This window comes from Nanorana parkeri, unplaced genomic scaffold (genome assembly GCF_000935625.1).
Source record: "Nanorana parkeri isolate BGI_ZX_2015 unplaced genomic scaffold, ASM93562v1 scaffold382, whole genome shotgun sequence".
In the NCBI taxonomy this organism is placed as follows: Eukaryota; Metazoa; Chordata; class Amphibia; order Anura; family Dicroglossidae; genus Nanorana; species Nanorana parkeri.
The window spans coordinates 343,078-354,859 of NW_017306650.1; the positions used below are offsets into that span (position 1 = coordinate 343,078).

Sequence of the window (11,782 nt, forward strand, 5' to 3'; positions counted from 1 at the left end):
TATGTATTGTGCACATGGGAGGCATGGCCAGGGCTAGTGAGCTCTTTAGGAGGCAGAAGGTATTGCACATTCTTTTTTGTTGAATTGGCTGTCTAGCAGTCCCATATTTTGCTGGATTTAACTTTTTTGCTACATAAACAGGAACCACTGCAAAACTTCATGTTCTCTAAAATAACTTGCGGCCCCATTTGTAATCTAGCAACACTCATGTGGACGACTTTGCCAAATGTGTTATCCATACTAGCTAGGTATGTAACTGTTGTAACTCAAAGGTGTCTCATAATATGTACCATTCACTGAATGATGAACATTAGAACACTGTCATTTTTTACATTGCCTTACCGTAAAACTGACATAGGTTGGGTAGTTATCAAGTAATGGAAGGCAAAGATAACTCTTTGGTGTTAATGATGAATGGCATCTCTGTCTCCAGATTTTCAGTGGCGTGTTAAGCGATTTGGATATTTAAGTGCTTTTACCTTCCTCTTTTATTTGGCATGTTTTCTCTTACTCTCCATAACATACGTAAAAAAAAACAAAAAAAGATTGCATTGTGTGTCTATTACAAATGTCCTTTTCTCTGACTTGATTTTAGCTGTTTTAAATTAGCTTTCAGATTTTCTTTTTTTCTTTTCAGCTTTTGTTAAATGTTTATGTAATTTAATTGTAACGTTGTTGAATATCAGAATTTTTCCAAAGCAGTCGTTATCTCCTCAGCATGAAAGGCAAAAGGACTGCTGTGATCATAGCTTTGTGTTGCATGTAGATAGAAATGCAAATTCTCCTTTCCTTTTGCAGGCTTGGCTATCAGAGGTGGAAGGCAAAGTTTTACAAAGGAGCGAGAGGAGGCACAGCTCGGAGGCAAATCACCTTGTGGCACAAGGAAGAGAGAGGTTGTTATCTGATAAGAACTAGCTCTGGGACTTTACCCACTTCATAACATTTATGGCTTTAAATAAAAGTTTAAGATTGCAGCAGTCTTTAAAGCTGAACCCCAGGCACTAATACTTATTTGACAATTTTCTAAATAACCATACGGGATACAAATTAACTTTGAAACCCTATGCATTTGCACTTGTTGCTTTTGCAAAGCCAAATATTACTTTAATATTAAAAGAACTTATAAAAGTGACCCCATTATAGCCTATGCAGAGCTGTGGGTGGGCTCCTCCTGGGACCTCTCATTACTACTTAGTGACATGTGGGTGCTTGGGAAACTACATTTCTATTCATTCCAACCTCCCTATTCCTTAGGTAAAATAATTTGATTTGGGGTTTTTCGGACAGGCATAACATATATCTTTAACTGTCTGAGTTGAAAATAACTCTTGTGATGTATGTTGTATTCTGAAGGATTCATTTTCTTGACATACAGTACAGAACACAGGCAGATCCAGAGACGAGTGGGTAATATATGCAGGTATCCTCAGGGGATTGGACACTGGCAACAGTTGTGAGGACGCTCATAAAACCCCTTCTACTCCAAAAAATCCTCAGTAGGTGATGGATGTCTCCTCTCTGTTGGGGGAGACGTGTAGTTTATTTTGTTTCTGTGATTCTTCAATCAAGTGTCTGATCCAAAAGCTGCCACGTTGCCTCTGTGACCATATGCAGCCAGAGGAAGTGCCCCACAGGATTAAAGATGTTAGGCTGGCCAGTAATGCAGCTTTGGGCGCTGGATTCTGCATTAGGCACCAACTTTGGCACATGGTGCAGCGGTTTGGGTTGGTGACAGGGTGTTCTACACAGGTCCTGTGCAGAGGCGTATCTGCACTGGTGTGACCCAGTCCCGTAAGACCCCTTCAGGAGTATGCTCATTTTTAGTGAGTAAAGCCTAGGCACAGTGGACTTTTCCCCCTATGCTTATTGAATGTCTGACGCTACTGGTAGGTAAATCTCCGACCCTATCTCACCCATGGGTACCGCTGCTCTCCATGAGTGCTTGCCCTTTAAAAAAAGAATTTCCTTGAAGGGGCAAATGACGAGGGTCCATTCCAACAATGCCTCCCTTTTATCAGATATATCTTTGTGGATTTTACATGTAGGATTGCGTTACTTGTCGCTACTACCATCATGCAAGGAGCCTTTTCTTTTTCTTCACAAGGATAAGGTAATGCTTAGGCCTAAGTATCCTTTTTACCTATGGTGGTGTCTTTCTTTCATCTGAATGAGGACATCATCCTCCCCTCCTTTTTGTCCTGCCCCAAAACAGCCTAAGGAAGTATCTCTCCACTGTTTGCATGTGGTTTGGACTGTTCCGACAAACATATTGGAGGGATTTATCAAACCTGGAGCAGTTGCCCATGGGAACCAATCAGCTTCTCTCTTCAGTTTGTTCAGTTAAGATTTGTAAATAAAAGAGAAGCTGATTTGTTTGCCATGCACAGCTGCTCTAGATTTTGTCTGCACCAGTTTTGATAAACACCCTTCATTGTCTTTCTCCTTCCTGGAGGACCTTGCAGGGAGTTCCCTGCATTTTGTTCCACCCTCTCAGGGTGAATCATGTCATTGTGCATTCCTATTTCGTAAATGTTAAGGCTCCACCTTTTCCTGTGAAGGCTCACTTTACTAGATCTGTAAGTGCTTCTTTGGCCTTTCAACATCGGGCATCTGTGTTGCAGATTAGCAAGGTCACCACCTGGTCTTCTGTTCATTAAGTTCTACCACCCCCCCTCCCCATGGGCCTGAATGTGGTTGCTTTTTTCGATGTGTCTCTACACTGAAGTGGTGGGTTTCTGGAAAACTAAAATTAGGCATGATACACAGAAAGCCACAGAAATATCTTTCATGGCTTAGTAAAACTAGTTTGTATTTAGTCTGCTTTAAAAAAAAAAGCAGTAATATACATGACTGCACAACCCATGCAAATGATTTTTGGTTATGATCTATTAGACCTAAATTGAGTTGTCCAGAATTCCATCTTCGTGTAGAAACACCGGGAAAGAGGGACACTTTTCTAGCTAATAATTTGGAATGACTTCACTGGAGTATTGGTATTTGAACCTAATATGTCTTTTGCACCAACTTATGGAAGACTGTGACCATTCCAGGGTACGTTTTGCAGAAAGTGCTAGGAAGTAATGCATGCATCTAAACATTCTGTGTCTCAATAGCCCAGAGGGAAGCTACACAGAGGATGCCAACCAAGAGGGCAGAATCCAGCCACAGCCTCATGTCCATTCAGAATTTGATGAATTTGATGATGATGATGACCCGCTTCCAGCCATAGGACATTGCAAAGCACTCTATCCTTTTGATGGTATGTATACTTAATTTTTCAGTTTAATTTTAACCTTTTTTCACTTATCCCTCATACACACAGAATATATCCAAAGCTAAATGTTTTACCTCCTGTCCTGGAGGCATAAAATGAGTGGGAGGAAGTCTCCTCTAAGGCATTTGTCACCAAAAAAGTGTTTTCCCCCCTCCCCCCACAGGACAATTGGAGCCGACAAAGCTCCCAAACATGGACACTGCAATAAAAACGTAAGCCTTTCAGAAACTATCCAAAATTAAAAGTAAGATTTTAGCTTTAGATAATCTTTTAATGAAGATGGGTAAAAGGATCATCAGTGATTTTTGACAGTATTTTACTACCCTCCCCTTTACCTTTTTTGAGTGTTTGGCAGATCTGTTATACACCTGTGTGTACTGGGCTTTTTCCTATGCATTTGATGTGAGAGCCCTGTGCTACAAATCTAAAAACTTCCTGCCAGTCATTCTGCAACGCTGAATAAACTGGTAGCCATGCAGGACTAGAGACACACTGTTGCCAAGTCATTGATGCTGTAAAATGGATATGATGTCCTTATCTCACCTCAATGCCTACATTAGGCTGTTTGTTTGCTCTAAACTATTACATCAGCTCTATTTGAACAACTGGAAAACAATCAGGAAACAAATGCAGGTGTCTTTTGCTGCATTTTTTCTATGTGCACCAATTACAATTTTGTTGAACCTATGGGTGGGTGTTGTAAATGCGTAAAACAAATCTGCAGCTTACTTAGTTTATTTAAAATGCCATACCTGCAAAAAAGCATAGGAATGCTTGACTCTCCCCCTGCCTGCTCATGACTCGGCTACAAGGTTTCCCTTGGCGTGGAGCTGTTTTTAAAACAAACACTTCAGAGTGTCAGCCTCCAGTGTTCCCCCACCTAAGTGGTTGGAATGTGGAGGTTCAAGAGATCAACAATCCTGGAAGTGTTGGTTTTGTTAAGAGACTACACCCAGGGATTACAAGGCAGTAGAGCAGTCTTCACGGGCACAGGTAGCTGGAAAGATAAGTATTCTATTCTGCTTTTGCAAAAAAAAAAATCTGAGTAGTTGACAGTTGCTTTAAGGTCAATTTGTAGCCAATATGACTGACAAACTGGCTCTAGAGTTTAATAGTAGGCAGCTCCAGGTTCTTGTGCACAGTGGCAGTTTTGGTCCAAAATGCCCCCCAGAAGCCTTGAAAACCCATAGTTTTGTTTTATGCTTCTATTGTTGGTTAGAAAACCTGTCTTCGAGTCCACCTATCTCAGTGATGGGCTAGTAGAGAACCATGGAATGGTATAGGCCTAAGTGCTGGTTTTCTAGGTGAGGTAGGTATTTGTATAAAAGGGCACTTCAGGTTTCAGTGCTCCAGAAGGACACTGAAACAAAGCTTGCATTACAGGTGGCCGCTATTGCATTGCAGTGCCAGTTTTCTAAGGCAACATTATACTGTTAAAAATACTAACAAAGGGGCATGGCTGGGAGCAGGATGATGGCAAATTCATGTAATATGAGCTTGTTGCTAGAGTATCCACCATGAATGAGTCCCTGCCTGAAGTTCCTTTCTACGCTCTGGTATATATTTGTCCACTAAGAAGAAAAAAATCTGCTGCCCAAACCAAAATGGCACTGCGGATACCTGTTGTAGGCCTGAAGCCAAGCCATTGGTTCTCTGGCCTGCTCAGCTGGTGCTTGGCATCCCCTTGCTCTACCATCTTGTGGGTTCCGATGAGCTCATTCAGTAGAGCATTGCTAAAGCATTGCATTGTTATACAGAAGCAAATACATTAGCGTGCTTTAGTTTATTCCAGGGCTGGCGAAATCCCAGGAGCCAGGTAGCCAATGCTCCTTAAAAATTAGAGCTTGTGTCTGTTTGAGGTTTTCTCTAGTTGTCAATGGAGCTGACCCGTAACAAAAAAAAAAATACTGCTGGCTCCTGGATTGGACAGACTGGCTCTTGAATTCCATATCGAATTGCCCACCCCTCATTTAATCAACATTCAGCAAGAAAAACTGGTTAACAAGGGACTATTTTATAGCAGTGGTGCTTTGATGACCAATAACTTCTGTTCACCGTCTGGGGGTGCTCCTGGGTATTTTATGCATGTGTTGGGATGTAAATCATTCTGCAAAGTGCTGCTATGTCTTTTAGTAAATCTTCTATAATGAATGCTTTTCTTTCCAGGTAATAATGAAGGCACTCTGTCTATGAAAGAAGGTGAAGTTATGTACATTATTGAGGAAGATAAAGGAGATGGCTGGACAAGAGCAAGGCGACAGAATGGAGAGGAGGGCTATGTCCCCACGTCATACATAGATATTACTCTAGAGAAAAACAGTAAAGGTGCAGTAACTTATATCTAAACTTCATACATATATCCATTCAGTGAAAGATGGAAAAGATTTCTTGCTGAGAGAGAGATAAACATGAAAGTATTTGTTTTTGCTGGGTGGCTGCTTTTCTTTCTGTCACCACAGTGAGGCGCCTCACATGTCTGGATGAAAGCTCTGAACACACGGAGGAATTTCCCATCCATTGCCGTTGCCTTAAACATGACTGTTAGGATTTTAATCTGTATATTGATTTATATTTTATAAAGATGTTTTCAATTTCCCTTTTATGGTAAAAAAAATAAGACCGCATAGAAAGCTAGAGTTTTTATTTTTTGCTGCTTTTATCATTCATCCAGGAAAACCTTTACACAAGCCTTTTAAAAGATGTCTTTTTATCTTTGTATATATGTTTTTAATGGACAAGCATTTGTTTTTTCCATCTCTGAAAACTCAGTTTAATAAAGAAGACAAGTCAGAGACCCAGAATAAAGAGGAAATTGGCATTTAATAGTTTTAGAAGTTTTTAAAGAATATCAGACAATTGTTTTGTTTTTTTCTCAAGTTATCTTAGCAAATCAAATTGGATTGATTAGTGGGTATAACAAGGTTTTTAGAGTGCTGTCTGTGCACGGATGCAGCGATCTTCAGTCCAAAGTTAATTGCTTCCCTCATCTTGCTGTACATGTACACATGTCCCCATGTAAGTAAAGTGGGTAATAGTCTGTACATACCCTGGTTGCCTTTGACTGTTTTTCTGTGTGTTTGCGGCTCAGATGCCATTGAATGGTAGCTGCTTATTAGTATTCATTGCCCTTGATGCCGCCCATACTATGGAAGCGTTAAGACCCCTATTTTTGGTCCTGTAGGTACTGAGGATAACAAAGTGGAACTCCAGGTAAACTGGGGAAATACACGTGTGTTTAGATTTCCAAATGACTTTATTTCAGCCAGCCATTCTTGTAATACACACACATTCATGCGGGTTCCAGTGAGAAAGCAGTGAAGTGACCTAGGAGGCTGCATTGATGAACTGTTAATGAAGAACACGGCGGGGGAGAATTACTCTTGTGTTGGGGATACCCGTGCACTGCAAGGGTTAAGTTCTTTTGTCTAGGGGGCTGAAATAAATCGGTTTCTCACCTGAACTTCGGCTTCTTCACTTCTAATGCAAGTTAATGGACCTGCAAAGGACATGAAGACCTCAGCTAGCCTTAGACCGCCAGAGGCTGGGGGAGAAGAGGCTGCAAGGACCAGTCTAGTAGCTTGGAGGAAGCCAGCAGGACTGAGGATCAGATAAATAAATCTGTTTGAGTCCCCTAAACAAAGTGAGCAATTTAACCCTTGCAGTGTGGGGGTAGTCCCAATGCAAGGAAAGTTTTTTTGATTTTCCTGGAGTTCTACTTTAATCTGGAACTCCAGTATGTCCACCGTTTTCAGGCAGACGTGTGTAAATCGCAAGACTGGTTGTTTAGAATGGTTAAATCCTTTGGTAGGTAAAACAATAAACATGTACAGTATATTCAGCTATTTGGCTGTTTGGCGTTTTGCTAAGTACAAAACAAATTCTGTCATAGAATAGGTGTAGCCACGGTTTAGTCACTGGAGAGCGAACAAATGTAATGCCTTCAGAGGAAAGACATTGAAGAAAGGCATTTGTAATATTTGAACAGGCTGATAACCAGTCCATTTTTGCTGGCTTTTCCCTAAAATAAATAATTTATTCAATAATTACATTTTTGTTTTAATGTTTGTGAGTTGAATTATTGGCAATATCGCACAATTGAAGTATAGAGTAGAAAGTGGCAAGTTTATATCTTGCTAGAGTTTTATAAATGTCAGTGTGAATGGCTCGTTCTCGTACGGTTGTGCTTACAGGAGGGAGGTGGGTATTTTACACTTACACCACCCAGGATCATAGGGTGACTCAGGCCTCGGGAAGGCCACTGTGTACCATGCTCACAAAGGTCTGATTTTGTAGCATGATCCGCTGTAGATGTAAAACTGTTTTATTTTTGCAGCATGGTGTTTGGTTGAATTCCCCCCTTCAAATTAATTTTGTTCTAAATAAACAAAGCCACTTTTTATTCATATTTAATAAACCGAATTTCCTTCCAAACATTTTGGATGTCCTGTCTGGCCTTATGTTTTTTCCCCTAGGTGTTGCTACATAGTTTGCTGTTTAAAACTGTTCTGTTTTTGCCAAAAAAAGAAAATGAACATGCATGATAGTGTTTAATATTACATTAGAAAGTAAAGCTGCATCTTACACAGAACAGAAAATCCTCCTAAACTGGAATTGTAGTCATTTTTATTTTTAGACTTGCATATGAATCCTAATTCACTCATATTATTCATGTGAATGAATCATGTCAATGTAACTAACCTTAGCAATACATTCAGAGGGCCAGCCACGATGTCTCATTATATATGGCAGCTCTGCATTCTGGTTTGGATTGCTGTATTGTGATTGGCTTTTCTGATTTTCTGTCTTAGTACAGATCTGTCTTCTAGGACTAATGTACAACCAATTTGTAGCTAAATGATCATATATTTGTAGTTTAGGCCCCCCATTTACACAGGTTTGTTGTGGTGCGCAGCTAAACCGCACTCAAGAAGTCCAAGTAACTCCCCCTTTTTTTTTTTTTTCTTTTCAATGTGGTACGATACAATGCACATGCAGTGGGTATGTCTGTTGGGGTGCCATTAAGAAACAATGACACAGCAGCACACCTAACGTTTCAACATGCGATGCGGGATTACGTGCATTATCACACACGCTCCCACATCACAAAGATGTAAACGGAGCCTAACAGATATGTTGGCCACCCTTCCCTATACACAGATAGCCAGCAGAGGGAGACTCTAAACATCTGTGTAAAATGCAATCATACTAGTATATAAAACCTCCAACATGTTTAATGAGAATGTGTCCTGCATATTATTTCTAGGTAATTGCTGCAGTATGCACTCAATGTGTCCTTACTAAAAATGTCTGTGAAGCTTCTCATTCATCCAGGTCATGGTATATCTGAAAAAAGAATAAATCATGGCAACTGGACTTGCTGTATTTTTCTTGAAGACGTTTCCCTGGTCATCTGACCAGCTTTCTCCATTCAGAATTCTGAATGGAGAAAGCTGGTTGGATGACCAGGGAAACGTCTTCAAGAAAAATACAGCAAGTCCAGTTGCCATGATTTTTTTTTTTTTTTTTTACAGCCTTACTAAAAATGTAGTATAGTTTTTTTGAAGTCATTATTTGCTCAGTTGCTGAGGTATTATAATGATATAATAAAGGCGGCCTGCTCTGTGTCCTTTAGTAGAATTTCTCAACATGAAGTCCGCTGTAAGTAGCAAAATACTATCTATGGACATAAGAGATGGATATATTTCTGGTCTCTTTTGGGATTCTGTGGTCATTTATATAGGCTAGATAGGAGGAAGGAAAGACTGGCATCTAGTTGCTGCTTGTATGCGCAGATACCTTATACAGGGCCCCTGATGCCCCAGGATCTCAGGTGCACTATTAGGCAGATCTTGGGTCCCCCTTCATCCACCCCTCACAGCTGGCCATTAAGTATGATTAGGCAGCCTCACTGGCCAGTTGAATAGCAGGAGGGGGAGGGCCTGAGATCTCGACCAAAGGATCTGGGGTGGATGCATTGAAGAGTGCCCAAGGTTTTGAGGCTCCCAGGTCAGTCTTAGTTCTACATGTCGGCATTGCCTCTTGAACAGATCTGTTTGTATGTGAGCTACATGTATAAAACGGTCCGAAAAGCAATATGGTGCCGGCAGCAGGAATTTGGCATCCTAGTTACAATGTATAGGATCCCTTTAGGAGATAAGCGGCACGGAAAGGCCATTTAGACTCTTCAATATATGAGACCACTCGTGTGTAAGGTTTAGGGGGTCTTTTATAGTCAACCTTTCTTAAGACAAATATAGCAGTATTCTCTGAGTCACAGTCCTTGAGCTTAAATAAGTATGTCAGCATGACAGCCAGGAAACCAGTGTTTGCAAAATGAGATCCCTGCCTTCCTTAGGAAATGATCATTTTAAAGGGCATCCACATTCCAATTTCCTATGCAAGAAGCTTCAGATGGAATTACTGAAACTTTGTAGGTTTAGTTTTATTGGGCTAGAACTAATATAGCACTTGGAAAAGAATGGCGGCTTTTATCTGTGGCTTCCACATCACAGGTGTTTTGCCTTGTGGAAAACTCACTTTAAGGGGTATATTTATAAACCATTCGCAGAGCCATTGGCCCTGTAAAATTGCATGCAGTTTTTTTCGATGCGAATGAAGGCAAAAGCTAACGTTATTAGCTTATTTTTTTTCTCGGTTGAATGTAATATCGCGTAAATACTTCATTCTGGCCACTAGATAAAGACGAGGAGCATAAAAATACATTCTATCAGCTCCATCTAGTGGTCACATGTAGTATTTACTTGAGATTACATGGAACTGGAAAGAAATATGCTAATTGCATTTGGTTTTTTTGCCTGCATTCACACAAAGAATGTACATGCAATTTTGCAGGACAAATGTGAATTGTTTATGCATACACTCCTAAGTCTAAACTTGTTTTGTAAATAATGAAATGCATGTTCATTTTCAGTGGAAAGGTGTTTATATAACGCACATTGTTGATGGTGCTACTACCATTTCCACTTGTAACAGATAACAACCTTTACTATCATGGCAAAGGTTATTGCACTGGTGATCAATGCACTGCTTCATGGAGATCTATCAACAAAATAGTCTCAATATGTTGTTTGAGCATTTATGAAACAATTGATTTATCAGTTTTGAGATGATCATTCTTTTGTGTTTTTTCCAGGCTGAAAAGCTCTGCAGCTTAGGAATGTTTCACCACTGGTGTTAAGAACTTTTACTGCTGCAGCTCTGATCATGGATGGAGGGTTCTTCCTTATAAAACTTGAAGCCTTCTATAGTAGGCACCTGCTGTCCATGTTCCGTCCTCCTGATTTGCACATATATAGTGGACTTTAGGAGTTCATCTGTGACCGCACACAACCAGATCCTAAGCTGGAAACTAATTGATGTTCATATATATACAATACTGGAAAACCCCCTTTAATGTACAAGTAATATGCACCTAAATTTTAAAAACAAAGTTTGTGTAACTGTGACAACATATTGAAACAGATTATTTTGGAAGGTCTCCATAAAACATTTTGAAATATTTTTTGATTCATATTTCAAAAAAAGGCAAAACAATCGTGACCTATAGTGTCCCTAGTAAGTGCCCTGATAACTGTCCTCTTCTCTTGTTTTTTCCTGTTGGACTGCAGGTTCCTGAAGAGGGTGTCTGTGAACCTGGGCGAGATGTGGAAGGCGTTTACATGCAGCTTCTTTTAAGGGGAGGGGATTAGGTCGGGGGACACATGTGAGAACATCAACACGCATGTACGCATGATACATACATACATTATTCACTAACTTACAGACACCCTGATTTCTATATTTTTTTGGGGGGGACGTGGTGCATTTTCCGCTTCTGCCAGAAAGTGCATCAGGTATCTGCCCTTCATCATTTCACCTTTTCATTGTACAAATATTTAACTGGAAAACAAACTAGTGAATGTTTTGCTGCACTTTTGCCTTTATTTAAATTTGAATCCCGCAGTCTCCGTTCTAGGTTCATCACTGTGGAACCGTGGTCTATACTACGTTGAGGATCTTGCACTCTTTCCTGAAACCAAAATCAATGCAGCTAATGTTTCCCATAAACCTCAGGTTGCTGTCTGAGGTTTTCTAACTTACCACTGCGGTCCATAATTCCAATGTTTACATAATCAGAATCAGTCCACAGTAATTTGCTTGTAATTAAGCAGCACTTTGAATATTCACTAGAGTGTTTTGATTCTTCATCGCTATGAGGCTGGGTGCCTTCAGGATGTTAACTTGCCAATATCTGCCTGTGCCATCTGCATTATTGACGCTAATCCTTCCCATCTGCATGAATGATGCTTCTGTCCATAACTGTATTCCATTGCCTGATTTTCCTTCCACAGTCTGTACTTCTAGACCGCCATTCTGTCAGAACCACTATTTTTTTTCCCCTCAACCACCAATCACTAAATATCTTTTATGCCATTTTTTTTTTACTTTTGCTGCTACGAATCTTCATCTTTTCTGATAACTTATTACATTCCAGTTTTTTTTTATTTT

At 40.2% G+C, this 11,782-nt stretch overlaps 1 protein-coding gene across 4 annotated transcripts in view; it reads left to right on the forward strand.

Annotated features, from left to right (window-relative positions):
* The window catches only part of FNBP1L (formin binding protein 1 like), a 146,351-nt gene extending 134,569 nt beyond the window's left edge, over positions 1 to 11,782 (forward strand). For 3 of the 4 annotated variants that reach the window (XM_018559215.1, XM_018559217.1, XM_018559218.1), the window contains 3 exons: positions 799 to 893; positions 3,114 to 3,259; positions 5,441 to 5,900. In XM_018559215.1, the coding sequence (XP_018414717.1) occupies positions 799 to 893; positions 3,114 to 3,259; positions 5,441 to 5,619 (420 nt within the window). In that variant the 3' untranslated portion in view covers positions 5,620 to 5,900. Of the gene's footprint in view, positions 1 to 798; positions 894 to 3,113; positions 3,260 to 5,440; positions 5,901 to 10,902 lie in introns of those variants that run through there. The other variant, XM_018559216.1, reaches the window with a different exon arrangement.